At 30.7% G+C, this 24,250-nt stretch overlaps 1 protein-coding gene across 8 annotated transcripts in view; it reads right to left on the reverse strand.

Moving 5' to 3' along the window:
• Nucleotides 1-24,250, reverse strand: part of LOC109595552 (nuclear hormone receptor FTZ-F1) — a 126,484-nt gene that overhangs the window by 7,583 nt on the left and 94,651 nt on the right. For all 8 annotated transcript variants that reach the window (XM_049963887.1, XM_049963888.1, XM_049963886.1 and 5 more), the window contains 2 exons: nucleotides 2,002-2,213; nucleotides 1,222-1,731 (listed from right to left, as the gene is read on the reverse strand). In XM_049963887.1, the coding sequence (XP_049819844.1) occupies nucleotides 1,222-1,731; nucleotides 2,002-2,213 (722 nt within the window). The remainder of the gene's footprint in view (nucleotides 1-1,221; nucleotides 1,732-2,001; nucleotides 2,214-24,250) is intronic.

The following is a 24,250-nucleotide window of genomic DNA, read 5'->3' on the forward strand; positions in this document are numbered from 1 at the left end:
CAAGGTGTGCCCCTTAAACACGTCTAACCGGGAATAAATGTAAAATAAATGAAATTTTTTAAAAACCTCCCCCACCTCCTCTTGTGCCATCATGAGGACGCGTACAGAACACACCGCATGATAAATCGCAGAGGCGTGCTTGAGAAAGGGGATAATGTCATGTTGCGCGACATTTAGCAACACAATCTCAACATATAAACTGCACGCCATCAGTAAATTATTTAAATACGGCCCAATTTGGCAAAGCCTGCTTGCACAATGCACAGTGTTCAAGTCGGATTGCTAACTGGGTCGACACAATTGCATATTGCCTCGCTTAATTCTTCGCCCAATGTACGTTTTTCTGGCGTTCAACAGTTTTTTTTAACACTTCCACGGTCGGCCTTTTTTCCGTTCCATCGGTTTCAAAATTTTTCAAGTAGGTTTTGTTTTGAAATTGGCCAGTTAAAACGTTATTGACACGAATTGAAAACGGTCTTTGTTATAGAACGATTGCAATTAGACGGTACAAAAAAGTAATGCGATTGCTATTTCTCAATTTATTGTTGTTTGTTTTCGAAACATCTCGCCGTTAAATGGAGGAGTGAGTAGGCGCGTCAAAAGCTAGTTTAATGGAATTTTCTTGTTAAATTACTGTTGTGTGCACTTACTTTGCTTATTAATAATCACGCGAACAATTCAAAGCAAATCTTTTATTTACTTACTTACGGACAGTCCTGCGTTTTACATTAAACTGAATTTAATTAAGCAATTTTTAAAAACTACATGCCTCATTAATTGTTTCCACGCGAGACAATCTAATTTACGGAGTCTGTGTCGTTAATGAAAATAAAAACGGAGGTTCTCCGAAAATAGCTATTACATCCATTAAAGTCGTTAAAATTTCATACAACAGAACGCCCAGTTCACGTGAAAAAAACCCAAACAACATCCGTAAGCCATCAAAAATGTATTTCCTCTCAATTTTGAGTCCCATTATGGGTGAATTAAAGTTAAAGTTTGTGCTGCGGTTTTAATAAAGAGGTGCCGCAAGTTATAAATTGAAATTATTAAAATAATAAGGGAGGGCTATGGAAAAGTTAATTGGAACCATCCGACACGTCCTACAATTATTATTTTGGGACGTCGAGAATTTTGTGTTATTATTACTTACATGGACCGCTCTAAATTTTTAGTGGAAGGCTGAGTAGAAGCATTAAGACACGTGTAAGAAATACAAACCTTGAGATCCTTGAAGAAAATAGAGTTCCTAGCCCAGTCCACCTGCGAGAACAGATTTTGGTCCAACACTTTGCACATAAGTTCGAACAAGTCCACTTCACACTGATTGTACGTTTGGCTCTGCAAGAGTCCGTAAAGCGAGTTTTGCCACTCGCGGTCGTCGATGGCCTGCACAAAGTCTCTGATGAGGGGCGAAACCTTGGAGGAGGGTGGCGCGCCGCTGCCGGCACCGCCACCGCCGCCGCCGCCGCCACCGCCTCCCGCCTGCACCAGGTTGTCGTACTGGAACGCCTTCGGACTGAGGGAGTGAGGCGACGTGGTGGTGGAGTTGGCCTGGGCCCACAGCTTGTTCTCCGGCACGACGACCATGGAGTTGGGGGCGCCGCCCTGCACGATCTGGAGGGCCGGCTGTTGGTTGGAGCCCGGCTGCACCATGGCGTTGTTCACCTGACCGAGGGCCACGGCTATAGGACTGGGTGAGGAATCCGGCGACGACGTAAGCGATGACACCTGCAGTTGGAGGCAGTCCATGATATTTCAATATATGTGAAACGTAACTATGCTGGCACTGAACATCCAGTGCCCGCAAATTGACGTTCTCATCTACTACTACTACAACCAATTCATGCTACGTATTGTTGGTGCCTAACAGACGCAAATATTAACCACCAACTAGGGCCCGTTCAAGGGGCAATTTCTAATGGCTGAATCGCTTTTTCATCAACATGCGGAAACTACAGGTCGCCATCTTCCGCACACCGGCAACGCATTTATACTTACTTGTGGAATTTGGATTTCTTGTTTGATGTGAATGTTGGCGAAGGGTGACGTCCCGGGTGGGTTATTGTACATGGCACTGTCGCCCGCGGAGCCCCGCAAAGTTTGAGCCGCCAACTGTCGTTGCCTCATCATTTGCAGTTTTCGTGCCCGGTCCCTTTTGTACATCGGTCCGAACTTGTTCCTGCCGCCTCTCATCCTGTCCGCACGCACAGCTGAAAGCAATTAAATTCGTCTTTTATGTGTTTGTCTTGTAAATTTTAAACCAAACATTGACTTTAGAAACACGCTCTTGCGTCGCAATTTTACAGATCGTATCTCATCTCTAACAAAGTAAAAGTTGAAAAATGTATATCGACAGTAGTGAAACATGGCACAAATGTTTATATCGACTTCCTTTTACAAAATGTGTATGCATTAAACATATAAAGCGCTGACCAGAAAGGTTACTTAATCGCCACTAAGCTGTCCAAAATGAAAGTTCAAATACAAGAAAAGGGGATATTTCAACAGACGGCTCGATTTCACTTTAATGTTCCTTGCCGATTTAGAAATGGACTTTATTTTAAAGCAACGAAATTGGACGAATATTATATCTAAATTAAAGGCTGCCATTTGGTCGTTGCGGTAAAAAGTCTGCGGTATTTACCTACATGTATCATTGAAAACTTAACTACACAAAACAAAATCACTTTTGCATGCGATATTTTTCCAAGAACCACAGTTGCCCATAAAGTGTAGCAAATAAATAAGTATCGTAATTGACGTGTTGCTATAAAATAAATATCATCCGCCTTGCTCAGAAAACACCTTATTTAAAAATTAGTTGTTCAGATTTTATTTTTAGTACTTGACCCACTGATTTAGGTTGGTATGGCTCTAATGGGAAATCCCTAAAATTAAAACGTCAATCATGCGTCAGTAAAACATTTTCATCGTCATTTACACACAAAAAATAAAAAAAAAATGAGTGAAAGGGACCAAAATTGCCAGGTGGGGGATGCAGATTTTATTGAGGAGGAAGTAACCGGAGACATAATTGAGGATTTCGTGGACGACAACTTTACGGCCAGTGACACAGTTAACTACTTGTTGGGAAAGGGTGGTTTAAAAGAAGTTTCCAAAGAGATTCAGCCACTAAGACCTAACCTGTCACAGACTCCAAATGTAACATGCGGCAAGTCTATATTAAAGAAACTGAATGATGAGAGGAGTGAAGAGACTGGGGACAAGGAGATGTTTCCAAATATTCTTACGAATGTAACTTTCGATCGAATGGATTACATATTGATCTCCCTCTTTTTGCTGATGTTTTTCCTCCGGGATTACCTGCTCATTTCCCTTATGGGTTGTTGCAACCAGCTTTAGTAAAATATTATAATTTATTTGAAAAATATACATATCATTTCATTCTTCCAAGTGTTTTTGTGATGTTCACTAAATCATTTTTTACTTATCACATTACAAGATCACATTTATGAATTTTAAAACTTTTATGTTAGGTCGGACTTATTCAACCGTAATTTCCATTTTATTTTTTATTACAGGCAATTTTATTTTTACACATGATCACAATGCGACAACGTCATAGCTTCCGTTTTGGCTTTTTTTGTTTTGTCATAATATTCAGAACTTCCTTTTAGTTGGCATTATGGACGCTCATACAATTGTACACAATAGATATTATCGTGAGTAGATCCCCACCATCGTTCTATAATAAAACAGAAATTACATAGAACCCATGCATGCGAGTTGACTGCGCTAATTATAAGTTAAGAGACTCAGCTTCAAGGCTGTTTTACACATCCACATACTTGTTTATTGCAAAAGTTTCTTTTAAAATAATTGAACACAAACGTTTACTGCCCGACACCACACCAGTTAGTTAAATTTATTTTTAGAATTGCACTGCCACGTTACAGGGTTAATCGCAGAAAACTGTTCTGTGTATAATAAAGGGAATTATTGACAGTTGCTCCAAATTAGAATCAATATTCGTAAGTGTTTCGCAGATTAGTAAATTAGGGAAGCGTTATGCGTTTCACAACCACTCCAGTTCACTCTCGGAAAAGCTTGTGCACGAGCTGTTTACATCGCACGGGCGAGCTCCTGCCAAAATATTTACATCCCAACTATTTCTGGAAGTTGCGATTATTTTCGGAAAGTGCCGTCCCGAGGATCCTGCTGAATCACAACATCCCGCCTAATTTTATCACGTTCGGCTCGATAGTTTTGCTAATCGTTGTCCTGTTTATCGAACGTTATGTGCGCCTTAGAAGCGAAACAATAAACATGGCGAGACTCACAACACGAAAACATAAAGCTGTGAGCGAGTTGAAATGCGGCAGACAGTGAGGGCTATTAATAGAGCTCTGCAAATCATGATAACGCGTTATGCAACGCGAATTCAAGGACAGAGAAAGTTGATTTGCGACCGACTGTTCCATTGGCCGTCGAGGAATCATCTACTAGGCCATTCTTAAGTCTTCTCGGGAATCACGGACGCAGGTAAAAATGCCGGCAACAGGTGCCTAACGATCGGCTACCGGCCGAGATTGAGGAACAACGGTTTGATGATGTTGGAGAAGGCACAAAGGAATATGTGGGGAAAAATACACATTGCCAATTCGAAGAACATAATTGTGTTGCTGAAACATCAACGTATATTTGAATTTGCGTAGGTGGTTTTAAATTTTCTAATTTTATGTAAACCATTTTTAAAAAGTTACATAATTAATTTCAACTACACCCACACTGAATCAAAGAACAAAATCCTAATTTGTGGAAAGTATGAAAGAGAAAGTACAATTATTACTTTTTGTGGAGCACAGAAATATAAAATATTTACAACCTTATTTTGAGTCAAAATTATTAGTGGGTCTTATTTATTTTGTTATAGAAGAATTTTCCTTTATTCCTGAATTTCTGATCTCAACTGAAATATCTAAGAAAGTTGACGTTTGGCAGATTTCGAGAAAGTAATAATATTTCATTTATTTATTTGTTTAAGAAACGGTGAAAACTTTCTACACACTTTTTTATATAATATATTTATTTTAAATATATCTCTTTATAATTCGAGATATTGTTAATTTTTTATTTCTAATGAAAAAAAAAACAAATGTGACTGCCTTTTAAAAGTCAGGAAAAATCAAGGTTTTTAATGTGTTGTGATTTATTAATTTATCTCTAAATAACATAACAATATTTCTAATAAATTTCGAGATATTTCAATTGTCTTCTATGAGGTACTGAGGATGTAACTCATATTTACGCAGTGTATATCCTTTTAAAAATTCAAGATTATGTCCAGGTTTCCAAAAATATATAATTTAATAAATTATCTCCAAATTAGATATTTGTAATAAATTTCGAGATATATTCTGTAGTCGTCTATGTAATAATTTCTATCAACATCAGAATCATCGTTATATCTTAACAAAAAATAATTTACTATATTTTTAGAAAATATCAGACATTTTAAAGTTAAAGTCAAATATGGTTTCCATTTTAAATAAAAAAAGTTACACATTATTATGTGTAATTTCAAGGAGGTATGTATTTATTTTGATTATGTAGAGTATTTAACATTTTTTAAACTAAATAAAATAATTATTACACTTTCCTCAGTTTTCTGGTCAAATTGGCAAAATCTTTTACAATTAAAATTATTTTATTTCAAAATTGTATAATATGTCAGTATAATTTTGAAAATATCCCCAAGAAAAAATCCTTTAAGTACAAAAGCCGCACCTTTTAATAAAAAACCGTATTACATATGTGAACTTGTTACTTAATATCCAGAATACGTGGGCCCAAGATTTAAGGCAGTTTCTTTAATTATTAATAACGTGCTCACGGTGGAGCGAACATCTAGGCTAAACAGCTCTGGTCTCGGTGTGCATTCTTGTTGAACAACAAAAATTTGATGCGAAATTGTGTCACAACTGCTAAACGTAATTAATCGTTGAAAATACCTCATTGTTCAATGTTTTAAATAGGCTCATTAGCGACCATAAATTACGAACGGTTTCGGAATAAATTAAAATCTGTGTCGGACCACGTTACGTACATATCGGTTACATCTTGAGACACGATTATCCTACGATCTTGAATACGGAAAAAATGAAAAGTCGCCTGTCATTTCGGTTTTACGTTCCCTCATAAAATATTCGTCGCGGTGATGAACAATAAAAAACGAAATGATGCGGTGCTTCGGTTTAAAGAATATTAAAAAAAGTTTAATTTACACATTACGAATTGCACGTGGTGCCTTGTCTCCTTGACGGACGACATAATTTAACATTTTTTTTTTATATTAGATAACCAACATCCGAAGATTTGTGATAGAAATTCGTTGCCACAACCGGTCTCGCGGACCATATTTCGGTAACGCAATAATCGGTACAAAATGGGCGCACGCAATGCGTGAGAACACCAGAAACGTTCGTAAGAGCCGTGGTCTTGCACAATAGCGAAATATCGCAACGCGAAACCACACTTCTTCGCCACCGACGGCATGTTACAAACTTTGACCTGGTTTCTGCCACGTGCCCACTTCTTGCGGCACGTACCTAGTCGAAACGCACAAAACTTGACACACTGTAATTACCAGGCCTGTGGTGCCGTCTCCAATCAAATCTAATCAGATTACCATTTAATTAACAAAAAGATTCAGTTTTAAATATTACAATTCTTTAATAATAGTAAATGTATAAGACGAAAACAACTCAAGATACCCTAAAAAGTTTGTATTTATTAAAATAAAAACTAAATGAGACTTTAAATTTAAATATATGTACAACATACATATTAAAAAATTAAGAATTTTTTTTTTGCTTTTGTTCAACCTTTTTTACTTCCCTGCGCAAGTTTAAAGTGAATTAAAACAAAAAGAAACAATTTAATTCGTGCACAGTAATTTTAAAATTCGTCCTGCTATTTTATTTCAAGTAAAAAAGAGGTTCATTGCTTAACCGACCATTAAAATCTTTTCCATAAATATTTCTTAAGATCCAACAAGAAAATTACAACTTGCGTTAATTAGCAATTAATAATTATAAATCAGAGACCTAAAAACATCACGACATGTTTTTTATAGAATCTTTATACTTCTTTCTAAGATTTAATTAAAATATGACATTGGTTTGGAAATTACAAACTTTTAATCTTCTGTAGCAACATTTATCAAGATAATTTTTTTCAATTTATTTTTTTATTATCGTCGATGCGGAAGACAGATGTAAACTGGCAGTCCGTGAATCATTTTACAATGATTCACTAATTTCTCATGCCATTCTGATAATCATCGATAAAAATAATAATAAAGTTAATTAGTAATTAATTAATTGATTAATAATTATAATATTAATAAATTAAGTGCTGTTTAAGAAACAATTTAAATAATAATGTGTATCTATTTAAGAGATACTGATTATTAATTTGAACTTTTCTGCTTTTTCATTATTTTTTTAAATTTTTGACCACAATTATGCCAAATTTATTACAATTTCCATAATTTTATTTTTAGCATTTTTATTACATTTACAAATAATTTTTCTAGTTTATTTTCATATAAAAAAATTATATTTTTCATATTATTGACAACCTTTTTCAATTTTAATCTTTATTTTTGGGTTTTTATTAGAATTTACTTTACTAAAGATAATTTATTCACTCATTATTGACAATTTTATTGTAATAATCATCACTTCATTTTTGATATTTTTCTAGTAGTTAATTCTAAATAATTTTACAATGTTAAAAAATATATATATTTTTCAAAAAATGTACACGTTTACCAAGAAATTTATGCCTCAGTCTACAATTTACATAATTTTATTTTTAACATTTTTATTAGAATTTACATTTATTTGGACGAATAATTTTTCTAGTTTATTTTCCTATAAAAAAATTATATTTTTCATATTATTGACAATTTTTTTCAATTTTAATCTTTATTTTTGGGTTTTTATTAGAATTTACTTTACTAAAGATAATTTATTCACTCATTATTGACAATTTTATTGTAATAATCATCACTTCATTTTTGATATTTTTCTAGTAGTTATTTCTAAATAATTTTACAATGTTAAAAAAAAATATATATTTTTCAAAAAAAGGTACACGTTTACCAAGAATCTTGATTTCACAATTTTTTAACCTTAAAATGTTCCACATTTATAACAAATTTATGCCTCAGTCTTTTACGACAACTTTACTGTTCAATATTAAATACATTTATAAGTTAAACAGATAACCAATTAATGCCTACATAATTGTGAATAACGTTCGTAATAATTCGAAAAACTGCGTGTTACTTAAAATGTGCTAAATGTCGTAATTCAATGAATAATATCAGTTAATAACAGCACTGAAAACTTTTTACACAAATTTCAATTAAGGCCGCATCTGTTTGAGTTTTCTAATTGGGTCGAGTATTTTCTCGATGCGCCTAATCAACGATGAAATTATGAATGCATTTTCGAAATGCACACGTACACTTGCGAAACAACAAAATTTATTGATTAATAATGCACTTTGTGTTTGACTAAAATAAGCGTTGACCTGAATTTTAAAAGTTTTTAACTTTAAAAAAATAAAAATTTAAACGGGTTTAAATCGAATTCGCTAATTTGCCTGTTTAATTATCGATTGTTTTGGCCAGTTTCACAAGAACACACTTTTGGCAAATATTCGTTTTCACTGATAGAATTCGACGTTTCGACAGTGACATTACTTAACAGTCTTTGTGTTTCGATAATATCGAAAATATTTATTTACGAGGTAACTTTCTCTATGAGTTGTGCCGAAATTAAGATAAATTAAGTTATTGTGTTTGTGAAGATAACTATTAATATAAATTGACTAACAATTATTATACAATTATCTAAAAACTGGACGGGACTGGCTCGCCGGTGGAACCGTTATTACAATTTAATACTTAGTGATAGTGTGCTTCAGGAAGTTGAGAATAACATTTCAGTCGGGTTTCAGTGACGTGGCATTCCAATACATATTCAGAGTCATTGTTGTCCACGACGGCGAACGAACATGTGGGAGAGGCGTTCGAGAAATCATTATGTTAGTGGAACAAATCAAAAACTAATTGTGTGGCAACGGAGCAAAGACTGAAAATTACATGTAGTTAGTTCCCCGAATTAAAAACCAATTCCATGCTTAATCCGCGTGCATGTTTTAACGAGAAGTAAATGTTCATGTATAATTTTATTTACTAAAATTTAAATTTTGAGTCGAATTTGCAGTTACATAATATACAACACGATATAATGTGCTTTACTAATTTTCCGACAAGTTGTCATTTACGGTGCAAACATGGAAATACTCTTACATTTTTAGCAATAATATACATTAACTATCAAATTTGTTCCATTATTATTTTAGTAGTTTAGTTATAAAAAAATTTATCGTTGTAGATTAAGAATTCAAATCAAATTTTTTCGATTAAAAATCTTAATTATTAGATAACTTACTCTAAATATATGTTATTAAAAGAAGATGATAAAATTCAGCTATCCTGAACTTGTATTTAATATTATTATTCTGAAATTTTTGAAAATTTTGTGTACCAGGAGAAGGTTTTAGATCATTTCACAACTATTAATAATAAAGTATATAATAAATATTAGATGGTTTGTAACTCCCCCAAATTATCACAAACAACTATTTTTTCTGCCAGTTACAGTTTGGACTTAAGATACATGACTATTTATCTACTGTCATATTTTTTTTATATATTTTTATTGTCTTCACATCCCAAACATGGAAATATTCTTAGATTTTTTAGTAATAATATACATTAACTAACAAATTTATTATATTAGTATTTTAGTTTATTATAGAGAATTTATCGTTTTAGATTAAGAATAAAAATAAAATTTCTTCGATTAAAAATCTGAATCATTAGACAACTTACCCTGAATATATATTATGACAAATTCAGTTTTCCTGAGCATGATTCGGAAATTTTTGACATATTAGTGTACCAAGAGAGAGTTTACTTTCCTCTATATTACACATGTTACAAAAATGTAATAGGTAAAATAGATAATAAATTGAAAATTTAGTGTATAGTTTTATGCAGCTCATTGTATATCTAAATAAAATGTCTTGATATACATATTTCCTGATGGTTCTATAAATAGTTTTGAAAAATATATATAAAACCTTCAGTATACTATTAAAGTATATTTTTATTTTGAAATTGAAATAAATAATTTTATTAAAGGAAATTGGTATATTTTTACAATGAAAGTAAAAGAAACAGTGATTCAATTTTGTAAGAAATTAGAAATGATAGTTCTTCAGTAATTAAATTATTTTATAATTATTTTTTATGATATAAATATCAAAGTACAGTTATTAAAATTCCTTCTTAAATTAGAGAGTATTTTCTAATGTCCAATTTATAATTTACAATGCAATTATTAAATTAGTTTTTAACTAAATTTAATTGTATATGTGAAAACCATAAAAATGACCCATCGAAGATATTAGAAACTATTAAGTATAATGATAATTTGTGATTCACATTCCCATTCACTTAATAAACTGTCATTTAAACCATCCAAAAGCCGTAGCGTGGAAGAAAATTTCGTAGGAACGGCAACACCGTCCCGTACAACTAACTCGATTACCAGCCGACCCAACAACCTACATCAGCAAGATCGTCTGTTGCATCACACCTTCCGTTGCACTCCCACCGGTTTAGCTCCGTCCCGTTCCGTCTCTGTCGCTCTCGCTCCGGCACTCTCGATTCCGCCGTGCCGCAAATTGCACACACACACACACACAGCCAAGGCAGCAGACATACTTTCGGTTTCGTTTGTGCTAATTTTTCACTTTTCGTTCGGATTGTTTTTGTTGTCTTGTTTATGGCCGGCGTGAAAAAAAAAGTGAAACCTCTTTTCTTCATCATTCCTGCGCCTAGGTCAAGAGCCAGATGCTGGCCGGGCAAGTGGAGGAAGCAGCAGTAGTAAATTAATGCTTGGGGGGGCAACGTTGGAAATTCTACAGATTAATTTTTATTTTGAAACAGTCGTTCCTTTATTTGGGCCTTATCAGAATGGCAAAATAAGTAGTGTTTGGGTGAATAGATTTTATCTTATCGTCTCTCGGTATAGTTTGTACAGCGTCAACACAGTAAATAACATCATGAAGGCGGCCACTGTCTAAAATATATAATTAATTGTCGAATATTTTATCCAATGAGCATGCTACACATACGCATTTATACAGTGAGGTCGCAAAAAGTGTCCCCCAACTATTATAAGCACGACCAACGTTTTAGAAGTAACGAGATACTAAACTATTATTGTCTTCTGTTGTCTAAATATTAACATACAAATAGTAAATTATCATCCACAAAAAATCCATGTTTTAATGCCTATACAGCTAAAATTTTACGCCATAACCACATATATTTTAATTAAAAAATTGATATTTGTTCAGAAATAGATAAAAATATATTTATTTTTCCATTTCACCATGTTATTTATTTACACAAATTATAATAATTTTTACCAGATATTTTATTAGAAAGTAGTTAAAATTCCTAAAACAACAGTTCATAAAGATGCAACTGGATAAATCCCAATTTTTAGTATACAAAATATTATATTAATTGAAATTTTCTAATTACTGATGTAAATTATATTTTATATTATTATATTATGTGGTGAGGACAACTAATTTCTTGTATCAAATTAGGTCAATTTTAAATATTAAATTAAAAATACATGTTTTTTAATAAATATACAGGGTAGTTAGTATATAACAGGCCAAGTATCATTTGAGAGATACAGCTGAATTTATACGCCTTAATCAGTAAATTTTAAATAAAAAATTGATATTTGACCAGAACTAGATAAAAAATATATTTGTTTCTTCGTTTCACTATGTTATTTAATACTTTTTAATAGAGATTTTGTTAAAAAGTATTCAAAATTCCTAAAATAACAGTACAAATTCTTAATTTCAGTATACCAAGTATTGTATTGATTCTGAATTTTTCTCATTACTGGTATAAATTTTATAATTATTTTAAGTGTTAAAGCGACTATTTTAAATAATAAAGTAAATATACATTTATAGAAAATATGTACGTCTTATAAGAATATAATTTATTATAGTTCTATTTTGCACCACTGAAAACTTGTCAGGTGTCCATCACCACATATATAATTTATAAGAAAGAATGAGGAAATTAATCCAATCCCGCCCCCGCTAATCGAATTAAGGGTGGTACGCACGTGACAATAAGGCTTCCAAATTAGGTTAATACCACTTACTGAATTAACGCTAAAAAAAAAAATATGAAAACCAAAGTGTGTAGCAATATAAAGTTCTGTAAGTAGGTCATTTGTCAAGTTGTTACATAAGCGGCATAAAATGGATTTCAGCTCTTTCAAGCGTAAATTCGTAATTATCAATGAGTTTTACTAAAATAATCCGTGGCACCTTTGTTGGCCGTTCGTTTTTAATGGTCGGTTGAAAAATTTAGTGCGTTCGACGCACACCGGTCGCCCGCTTGCCTTTCCATTTGTTTGTTTTACCAGATGCAAAGTATTGCCAAAGATTTAACAGATTTCACATATCGATTACGAAAACCCACACCGTTTTTTCGGTGGAGCGCAGTTTCTTCTATTACATAAACCGAAAATTCAATATTTATACGAGACGTAATTTAGAAAACCACCGTCTCACTCTATGGACATTAACACCGGTCGTTTTTGAAAAATAAGCGTTTATCATACACCGAATGTGGGAAGAAACGAAACTGCATTGGTTTTTCAAAACATAAGTGACTGAAGATTGAATATTATTGCCGGTACGACCTTTAAAGCAATAAGTTGCAGTTCTATCTCTACGAAATCGTAATAATAAAAAATATATACAGTTTTTTTATGATGTCGGCACGTCTGTGTTGTATTTATTAATATTATTGCCTCACAGGTACACAGGTAAGCAATGTTGCCGCTGGTTAACTATTACAATATTGTTATTAAGCGACCTCGTCCCACTAAACAACCTAAAGACCGCTTTACACCGCTGAAAATTAACCTAAATCAGTCATGCGGGCACCGAGTCTACATTTTGCCTGGGCGCAATCTTTTTTTTTTTTCGTCCGACGATTTTGACATTTTCCGATAAGGCAGCCCGTTCCGATTTCGTTTTTTCGTTTCCCGTGAAATTGGTTCGATCTTCGTTGTTTTATCGACGCGGAATTTGGGTCAGTCGGGTTGGGCAATAAATAGGCGACAGTTTTGATATTGGACGACTATGTTGTATACATAAATAAAATTTACCTTGAACACGACGGTTTATTTGTTAATCTATGAAATTTTACTATGTGAGGCAACGCGTACGGATTTTTTGAGCAGATGATCGCGATGATAAAGTCGATGTGATCCGATTGTTATTTACGCTGAACCAGTTTCGATCCGCTGAACACTATCGAAAAACAAATAAAGCAATTGATCACTGTCTGAATTGCCGCAGATAAAACGTATGCGCCTTGTGGCCAAATAGTGAAGGTTGTAGGCCAATTCTCAGGAACACTCGATTGAACAGACTTAGAAAAACAAGACAAGCATGTAATACATTTTTGAATTTAAATGACCACTAGAACCTAAAAAAGTATATTTATATATAACTTAAAGCGAAAGTCGTATCCTGACAACTATTTTATTACCTGAGATATAAACAAAAATATGAAAAATTTATCGTAGACATATAATCAATATTTTTTTCAGAATAAGTGATTTACTATAAACATTATTTAATTTAGTTAACTCAGAGATATTGCAATATTTTATACTTGAATATATCTAATAGGTTATTTACAACTATCCCTAAACAAAATAAGAAGGGTTTTATCTCAAAACTAATTAATTATATCTTAGTCGTTTAAAGTTTTTTTATAATTATACTTTTCTAAATGTCGAAACTGATGTATAGTCTGCAAATGAGCCTCCACAATAAATTTTTTATAATATTTCCCATTTCATTTAAAATTTCTGAAATAATTTGCATTTTTTGGAGTGAATTCACTAAAAATGTTTGATACTTTTTTTATATATTCAGTAAGAAAACAGATATTAATATGTATCTTAGACTTACTTTGAGTTTTTTAAGCTTTATTTACAGATATATAAAAATATTTACCACTCCATTTGAAGTTTATGAAATAATTTGTATTTTATAAACCGAGTCCATTATAAACTTTGTATACTTTTGTTTATATCTCCGGTAAGATAACAGATATTAAGATGTGATTTGACTTATTTTGAGCTTTTTATTTCTTTATTAATATATACAAATATTTGACATTCCACTTGAAACTTTTGAAATAATTTGTATTTTATATGTATTTCTGAAATAATTAGTATTTTACAGGGTGAATCTATTATAAAATTTTGTGTGACTGATTTGAATTTGTGGTCTCTATAAATATAGCAGTTATTCATCATCATATAAGGAAGAAAGATTTACAAGATCTTAACATGGAAGAGACGAAATAATAAATTTGTTTATATTCATAACAGTTGAAGAGAGGAAATTTTTAGGCCGAAAAACATAATCCAAATAAAATTGGGCAACCGCTAGCCGAATTATCGTCCGGCTTGCAACATTCGTCTTATTTCCAACATTGCACAATCTGACCCATTTTGCGCCATTCTGCAGCCGGAGAACAATACCTCGATAAATTTTGACATAATTTATGCTGATGACCCTGTTTTTGCGATGTTTGCATTATGCAGATTTACTCTATATAAACCGTTGCAGTAACTTAAGGCCATTAAGCTCGACGAACACGTTCCAACCTAAATTTCGACACGTCCATTTTTCTGCATCATCTCGAAACTGACGTTAGAATGCGGCTCGGTGGGAGGAAAAAAAAAATCGAAATTAATACGGAAAATGCGATGGAATGTCGCGGGGATCGATCTTTCCGTTTTCAGCGGCGACGGAACGTACCGCACCGACCGAACCGAGTACTCACCAAGTTCTGCTTGGTTGACGATCCATCAAAAGCCACAGTCACAACGCCGCAATAATAATTCACTATCACTTGTGCACACGCAGCATGGTCGGTCTGCGAGTACCAGGGTACTTTTTATTTATATGTATTTAATCTTAATTTTGTCCACACCAGACAAAATCCTTAGGTGCCTTAAGTTGGACCAATTTGATTCGACGTGGATGCCTTTTTTGAAAAGGAGAACACTGTGGCCACGTGCAATTCGTCATTAAAAAAGAGTCCTTTTGAAGTTTCTAGAACACCAGCATTCTGTTAATTCGTAACACCAACAAACGATTACTACACATGTGGCAACACAAATGAAAGTGTTATATTTCAATTAGCATTTAAACCATTGGCCAAACAATTTTCACTTGTCTGGCCGTAACAATTTTATTTTACCGATGAATTGAACAATTGTGTGCCTTGTAAAATTTACTGACGCCACATACGCAACCATTATAAAATATAATAAAGAAAAATTATCGATAAACATGGCTGGTAAGTAATAAAATAAACACATACATCTAGTAAAAGGCGTATAATTTTACATTGATATGAAATTTTACGTAGGTTCGCTGGAGTTGAGTCACAAATGATAACAAAACACACTCAGTAAATTAACTTTCTCAAAGTCCTTAATTATAAAACAAATGTGAATTTAAAAACAAAGTATTTTCTCAATTAAAATTTGATTCTCTAGAACAATTTTACGTAAAAAATATTATGTAAAGTGATAAAAATGATAAATTTCTCTTTTACAGACATTATAGTTTTGTAACTGAATGTTATTAACAATTTTTACATATTTTTATATATTTTGTGAGCCTGGTTCACTATCCATATTAACGACTGGATTACATAAAAAGGCAGAACCAGTTTCAATAAAAATGTTACAGTTTTATAATTTGGGAAACGTTCAGAATTATTATTGACTTATTGTAGTCTGGGTAAATGTTATCGCAAAACTGCCCAAATACAATTAACTAATTGTATTTGCCTCGATAGAAATCGGTCGAAACGTTACCAATTTTCCAACGCAAAACCATTATTGCATAGAAAGTCAGATAAAAATCTGTAAAAAATTGTTTCATACTCCCATTAATGACATTAAATTGGAAAAATTAAACGGACTAGGATGACGTAGTTTGTTACATATCCGGTATTTAATGACACTAAAATATAATGACGGGGAATGTGTATGATATTGCAAGTTTACCAGTTGTAATGAAAAAAAAAAAAAAAACGCATGCAAGCAGCTCATATTGAAATTGTGCAGAATCTACCAAACAGGTATGTGATGTTCTAAAGGATTCGAAACATCTGGTGAAACTGGTCAGTTACACGACCGACGCCCTTTCGGTCTTTGTGCCACCCAATAAATGCCTAACTGTATTTTTAAAAACCGTACTTTTTAAATCCCTTAACGGTGTTTGCTCTATAAGTACAACGAAGAGTTAAATTCATTCACCAACAGTTAAAATGTGCTTAGTGTTTTCGTGTTGGGTTTTATTAAATTTTTTTTTGCAAAGACAATCAAACATTGTACATTGATTATACACAAATATTGCCATATTGTAAACATTAAACATAATGATAAAACATAATAATGTAGTATGCACGTTGTAAAAACTAATTGAAATTGTTTGTAAATTTTTTAGACTGGAAATTCGGCAAAATTAGTTGTGCAACTTGCATTGTACGATGTATGTAACATGCTTAACTATAGTAAAAGAGGCGATTTTAATTAAAAACAGTCGAATATTGTCAATTTCCTAGAATTGGGAATATTTTAGTATTTAAGCATTGTTGTTTGAATTATGTTGGAATGTTAAATTTTTACTTTAATTAAAAATCTTAGCTTTTCAGTTATTTAAAATATAAAAAATGGTAAATTTTATTACATCTTTTATTTTTTGTTTTATGTAGGTAATGCTTAAAATTATAAAGTTTTTTATATAGAATATGTAAAGTTTAAATTAAAATTTAAATATTATAAAAAAGATATTAATTAAAATATTAATAATTATAGAAAAATAAAGTCCTTGAAAAATTAAATTTTGGTTTTGATAAAAAAAATCATCCCAGATTTTGACAACTTTTAAAAATATCAAAATGGTATTTTCATTGAATCTTTGTGTAGGTAATGTTAAAAATTAAACCATATTTGATGTGAATTAAGTAAAGCTTATATTTAAAAAAATGATAAATATTAACAATGATAGAAAATCAAGTCCTTGAAACGTTAAATATTGATTTTGGTTAAAAATTTTATTGAATGTTAAAAATTAAACAAATTTAATGTGAAATATATAAGTTTATTTTTAAGTTTTAATATTACAAAAAGTAAATATAATTTTTAATTTATTTGTTTTGTGTACGTAAAGTTAAAAATTAAACAATTTCTGATGTCAAATATATATTTTATTTTAAAATTTTATTATTAAAAATTAGAAGAATTTATTTAATTTAATTTTTGAAATAGAAAAAATTAATTAAATTAATCAACATTAAATTAAAATTATCAATAAATGTTTGAACACCAATAATATTATATTCTAGATATTTTAGTATTTGTGAATTATGTAAGACATGGACCTGTTGAAAAATTATTATAAAAACATATTAATTAAAGTACCAAAAATTACCAGATTCGGTGGGTTAAAAATGAAAATATGGGTCACAGGGCAAACCATTCAAAGTATGTATGAGACGGTAGTAATTATATAGTGAAACTGTAGAATATTTAAATAGTTAATCGCCACCATTTGAATAGAATACAAATTTAAATATTAAAATCGAATTTAGTTTCTAATTCGACATTTTCAGAAACCACCGACTTCACTAATTATTTTGTAATGTCCATTGATTTTACAACGTTTAGTTAGTCACTAGCTGAATGTTAGAATAAGAGTTTAACGAAGGTATTAATATCCACTTAACAAACGTTTGGATAAAATTATAATGATTTATTAATTATTATAATTACCTATGCAATTAATGTTTTTGTAAAATGTAATAATAATTGATAATATGGAACTTTCCTAATGTTTTCTGTACGTGGAGAATATTTCAGGCAAGCGGTAGAATAATTCGAGATAAACGGAAATAGGTTTAGCAAAAAAATTGCAAGAAATGTTGAATATGTCTGGTTTAGCAGTTATATCTTTCAAGGTGAGCAAGAAAGTTGAAATGCCTACCTTATACCATATTACTTAAAGAGATATACATTAAATGTGTCGATAGAACTTTATACTTAAAATATATATATAACTAGAAATTTGCAAATTAAATCAATAAAAAATAACACGTGCAACGGTGTTGTAAATAACAGTTTATTAACTCGAGAAGGAGGAATAACATTATAATTGATCGTGAACTGTCTTCCGCAAAGCAGCGCACACCCGGAAAAAATAAGGCACCTATTTGTTCACTTTAATGGGATCCAACTCGTACTTGATTAATAGTCCAAAAATTGCGTCATGCATCTTAATTTCCTCATAAAAAAACGGCGCGAAACGTTCTTGCCAACCAAGATCCTGATACACATTACAAAAACGTTTCGGTTCTCAGGACAAACGTTGTTTCCCATTTTACCCAGGACTTTGCCCACAAACAATAAACGTACGACGTACAACTGATGAATCACGTCCGGCTCCCAATCTGTTATTTTTTTTTTTTTTGTTAGACAATTGAAAATCTGGGTGTGCACACCAGGATTTGAGCTAGTTTAAATTCAGCAAACGGTTACTTCACGTTTTTGGACAGTGTCGCAATGTCTCGTTGGTTGCTTTCTGTTTCCTTTTACCCGCCACCAACCCGTACATGTGAACGTGTATTACGAATTTTTTAGTCATTTTCATAGCGAAATTGAAATGAGCACTACGAAAAAGCCAACCTCCTTTCACTTTTCTTCCTTCGGACCAACGCGGTTCGGCCGGCAAACGAGAGAGATCATGCTCTTTTGTCCGGCCCGATATTCCGTACGTACGTACGAATTGTTGTTTAAATTTCAATAGGTGGGTCCGCTCCCAAGAAAATAACGCAAAAGGATTTTCAATGCGCCGATAACGTGACAGGATTGTGTTGGTATTTTCTTGGGACGGTGATTCTGTAATTTCTTGCTTATTGCGTGGCACGGCCACGAAATGTCATCGATTTTATTTGCAAAACCATTTTCATTAGCGTATTGCAAAGTTCACTTTTCCAATCGTGCCGTTTGACGGATCCGTGTACGAAGTTTTACACTGATTTTTCTTGTTTTATGGTAATTTCATAAAATAATAAAATATAATCATATTTTAAAAATATCGGAAAGATACTTTAAACACTCATTTATCACTTTTTTTATTTATTTATTTTATAAAAATTGTGAATTTTACTAAACGTTTGGTTTTCTTTGTTTTGGATAAACTAAATGTTAAAAATAAATAAATATTAATAATTACAGAAAATAAGCAAAACAAGTTTTTGAAACGTTAAATTTTGATCTTAATTAATAAAATTAATCCCTTGATTTTGTCAGTTATTAGAAACTTAAAAAATTTATTGAATTTTCGATTTTTTAATTTACGTAGGTAATGGTAAAAATTTAACAATTTTTTATGTGAAAAATATAAATTTTATTTTTAAGTTTTAATATTTAAAAATAAATAGAGTAAAGTAAAAGTAAATGTTAAAAATAAATAAATATTAATAATTACAGAAAATCGGAAAAATTTAAAGTTTTTGAAACGTTAAATTTTGATCTTAATTAATAAAATTAATCCTTGATTTTGACAGTTATTAGAAATTTAAAAAATTTATTGAATTTTCGATTTATTAATTTACGTAGGTAATGCTAAAAAATTAACAATTTTTTAAGTGAAAAATGTAAATTTTAAGTTTTAATATTTAAAAATAAATAGAGTAAAGTAAAAGTAAATGTTAAAAATAAATAAATATTAATAATTACAGAAAATCAGAAAAATTTAAAGTTTTTGAAACGTTAAATTTTGATCTTAATTAATATAATTAATCCTTGATTTTGTCAGTTATTAGAAATTCAAAAAATTTATTGAATTTTCGATATTTATAATTTATGTAGGTAATGGTAAAAATTTAACATTTTTAGGTGAAAAATATAAATTTTATTTTTAAGTTTTAATTTTAAAAATAAATAAAGTAAAGTAAAAGTAAATGTTAAAAATAAATAAATATTAATAATTACAGAAAATCAGAAAAATGTGAAGTTTTTGAATTTTCGATTTTTTAATTTTGTAGGTAATGGTAAAAATTTAACAATTTTTTAAGTGAAAAATGTAAATTTTATTTTTAAGTTTTAATATTTAAAAATAAAATAAATATTAATAATACAAAAAAATAAGTCTTATGAAACATTAAATTTTCACGCCAGTTATAAAGTTTAATCCTGGATTTTACAGTTATTTAAAATATAAAAATGGTAAATTTTATTGAATGTTAAAAATTAAACAAATTTTAATGTGAAATATGTAAGTTTATTTTTAAGCTTTAATATTAAAAAAACATAATAATAATACAAAGAAGTCCTTGAAATGTTAAATTTTGATTAAAATGTTTAATATTTAATAAATAAATAAATAAATATTTATAATAATAATAAAAAAAACAAATTGAATTTTATAAATAAGTAGAAAATGTTAAAAATTAAACAATTTTTCATGACATAAAAATCCAGAAATTGAAATGTTAAATATTGACTTTGATTTTTATTTAATGTAGATAATGTTAAAAATTAAACAATCAAAAAAAGTAAAGCTTATTTCAAAAGTTTTAATATTTAAATAGATAAATAAATGATAAGAAATAAAGTCCTTAAAACGTTAAATTTTGACTTTGTTTAAAAAGTTTAATTCTGGATTTTGTCAGGTTAAATTATAAAAATGGTAAATTTTATTGAATCAATAATATATTGTTTCGTGCAGGATATGTTAAAAATTTGAAGTGAAACATGTAAAGTTTTAGTTTTAATATTTAAAAATAGAGAAATATTGATAATTATAGAAAATCAAGTCCTTGAAATGTTAAATTTTGACTTCGATTCAAAAATTTTAATCCTAGATTTTATCAAATTTTAAAAAATAAAAATGATATATTTTATTGAAATTTTAATACGTGATTTTAAAAATTAAATATTTTTGATGTAAACTATATAAGTAAAAATTTGTTTTTAAAATTTGATATTTAAGAAATAGATAAATATTAACAATGAGTAGAAATAAGTCCTTGAAAAGTTACATTTTGAATTTGAATAAAAAGATTAAAGTAAATTAATGATATATAATAAAAATAACAGCATAATTAAGGATAATTTAAATCTTATAAATTATTGTTCAAAGTTGTGTATAATAAATAAAGCTGTAAATAAACAAAAAGTCGATATAGGTAATTACCCGAAATCCACTAAATCAATTCAAGCAAATAAAATCCACGCAGTGTTTTATTGTAAACAATTTATTTGTGAAATGGGAACTTTGTTTTAGATTCGTGCCAAAAATACGTTGTTGTAGTACAAAGCGCGCGAAATAGGAACTGTAAAATTTGGCCCTGAATCATTCATTAGCACCAAAATAAACATCGGTCCCCGCTTTCAAAACAAACGTTTTACAAAAGCACTTGACACATTATCAACGCATTTGAGTGGACGCAAATAAATCGGGACCCACAATGCGGCCGCCGTATAACTTCATTGTTTACGAAGTCCAGAAAATGTCGAGACATTTAAAAAACATATATAAAAATTCTGAACATCACCATAAATATTCCACACGGGTTAAAAACGCTGCCGCTTTCCCAGTGTAATCTGAAAAATTGGTTTAACGCGTAACATCTGGCGTTCCATTACACATGTAGTTTAATATGTTTACATTTGGTGTTTTATAAAAAATAACATATTTTGCAACTCGGCACAGTTACTGCAACAAAAAAAAAAAACACTACCGAGTTCGATGAGAAAACTTCAACGAAAAGCCCATTCGCGACGGGCAATTATAACGAAAATAATTTTAAACACACAACTTTCATTCTAAATGTTATGATTACCCAATATGCTACAGAACAAGAACTTCCATAATTTTAATGAATGTGTATTTTCAACACGATGGTATTTCGAGTCGTGATTCAAATTTAGGTGTTCCATCTAAGTAGTAAATGTGAATTACATGTTACCAATTCTCGATAGGAATTCAGCTTGCAAAACACCTTTAAGATCATACGTAAGCCAATTAATGGATCCGAAACGAATAACAAAGGGATTTCTGTCCAACTCGACCTTTAAATACGGGGTGCTTCTTAAATGGCACATAAGCCACAGACTACACATGGAAAATGCTTTAGAGGCTTATTTGTGAAGTGTATGTTTGGCAACGTTTTACACGATTTGTTACAAAATTTTAACACCTGTCTGCAAATATATTAATTCGAATTTAAGTCATAAAGTATTACATAACGCATTTAAAAGAAATGTCAAAACCATAGGCGTAGAAGTTCTGTTTTATTGTTCAATATCAGTTTTTGATGAGTCAAATAAAATTATAAATAAATAGATAAATTTCTCCAATTAACCGAAATTCATCTAAATTTTCTGTTTTTTGATGTTTTAATCGAGATTAGAGTTTTCAATTGTATTTAGATCCGGACCTTACGCTGGCCAATCTTTACATTCTCATCTTTTAATCAACTTTGAACATATAACATGTAATTTTTAAAAAATCGTTAAAAAATGGTTCCATTATATCCCTCTATAATACGAAATGGTCCATTTTACTTATAAATTTTTGTTCCTACAGCATGCCAAGGGAAGGAACCCCAAACCAACGTTTTTGTAGCGTATCTGAAAATCAAACTTTTGTTAGGAGGACGATGAATGTATTTTTTACCATTTGTTCTTGTTCTATGGAACGTGGATTCATCACTCCAAAGTACACTCCACCAAAATTCTTTTCTTCATTTGATTGTTCTACTTGATACACCGATATTATATGACCCAATTAATTCATTTTTTATTTACCTAGAAGACAAGGGAGAATTTCGTTAAATGATTCTTTTAACTCGTGTGACTATAAAGGAGTTGGTTCTTTATTAGAACAATTTTTTATTGCATTTTCAGTTAAGGGTGTTGCCTCATATTTGTAAATAGCATGGTAAACTATTTTTTAGGAGAATCTTGAGTTTTTAACGATGTCAGCAATATGTGGGGAGTCTTTCATCCCACAGAGTCAGTTTTCCAATAAAATAATATAATAAGTCATACTAAGAATAAAGTTGTAATACATACATAAAAAGCAAAAAATGGGTATAGAATATATTTTTTAAACTGACTGGACAAAATTTAAATTATATCCTTTTATGGCCCTTACTGTAAATAACATGGTTTTACATTGGTACTGTATGTTATTTACTCAGTAAAATATCTACAACTAAAATTTAATATTTTTTCAATTACAAATACGTATTTTGGCAATATTTTCAGTACTATAATATTTATGATTGCCATGTAACAACTTAACGCAATAACATTTACTGTTCAACAACCAAAAAATTTATTCTGTCATGTTGTAAAAATGTCAATTATCTGCTTTTATTTTAATTATTTCATACACGTATGCAAACAAGTTCCGATAACGGCGGCAACCGCGTACATTCGCGTAAGCCGGCAGCGAATTTCAGTCATTCACTGCGAAAAACTTATTTTATTATTTTTTTTTTCAACTTTTGAGTCGCAAAAATCGCGGCGATCGTCGTCGTCAGTTTAAAACGGATTTTCTAAAATTGCCCAACGACCACAACTATTGACTAAGCGATTCGACTTGGACAATACCGGGCCTACATAAATTCCGAACGTCGAATACCAAACCCGTGGATTGTTACCTAACCGATTTTTAGATACACAGGTTGCTTGCTGTTGGATTTCTCATTGTCGATATTGAAATATGCATCCTTTTGAATAGGGTCACTATTAATTTATGTTACGTTTCAACACTTAACGAAAGGTTAAAAACAGACGCCACAAACTATGTTGCGTTGCGATAATTCAAGTTGCCGCAGAAAATCCGCCTACCGAATAAACACGGCTGGTTCGGTGTTTTTGTATATTACTCATTTTTGTTTAAAGCTGTAAAATAATAATTACAAAACAGACTATTTGTCAATTTTATGTAGTTATTTGAGAATTATAGCAATCTCGTATTT

This window comes from Aethina tumida, chromosome 2, assembly GCF_024364675.1.
Source record: "Aethina tumida isolate Nest 87 chromosome 2, icAetTumi1.1, whole genome shotgun sequence".
NCBI lineage: Eukaryota > Metazoa > Arthropoda > Insecta > Coleoptera > Nitidulidae > Aethina > Aethina tumida.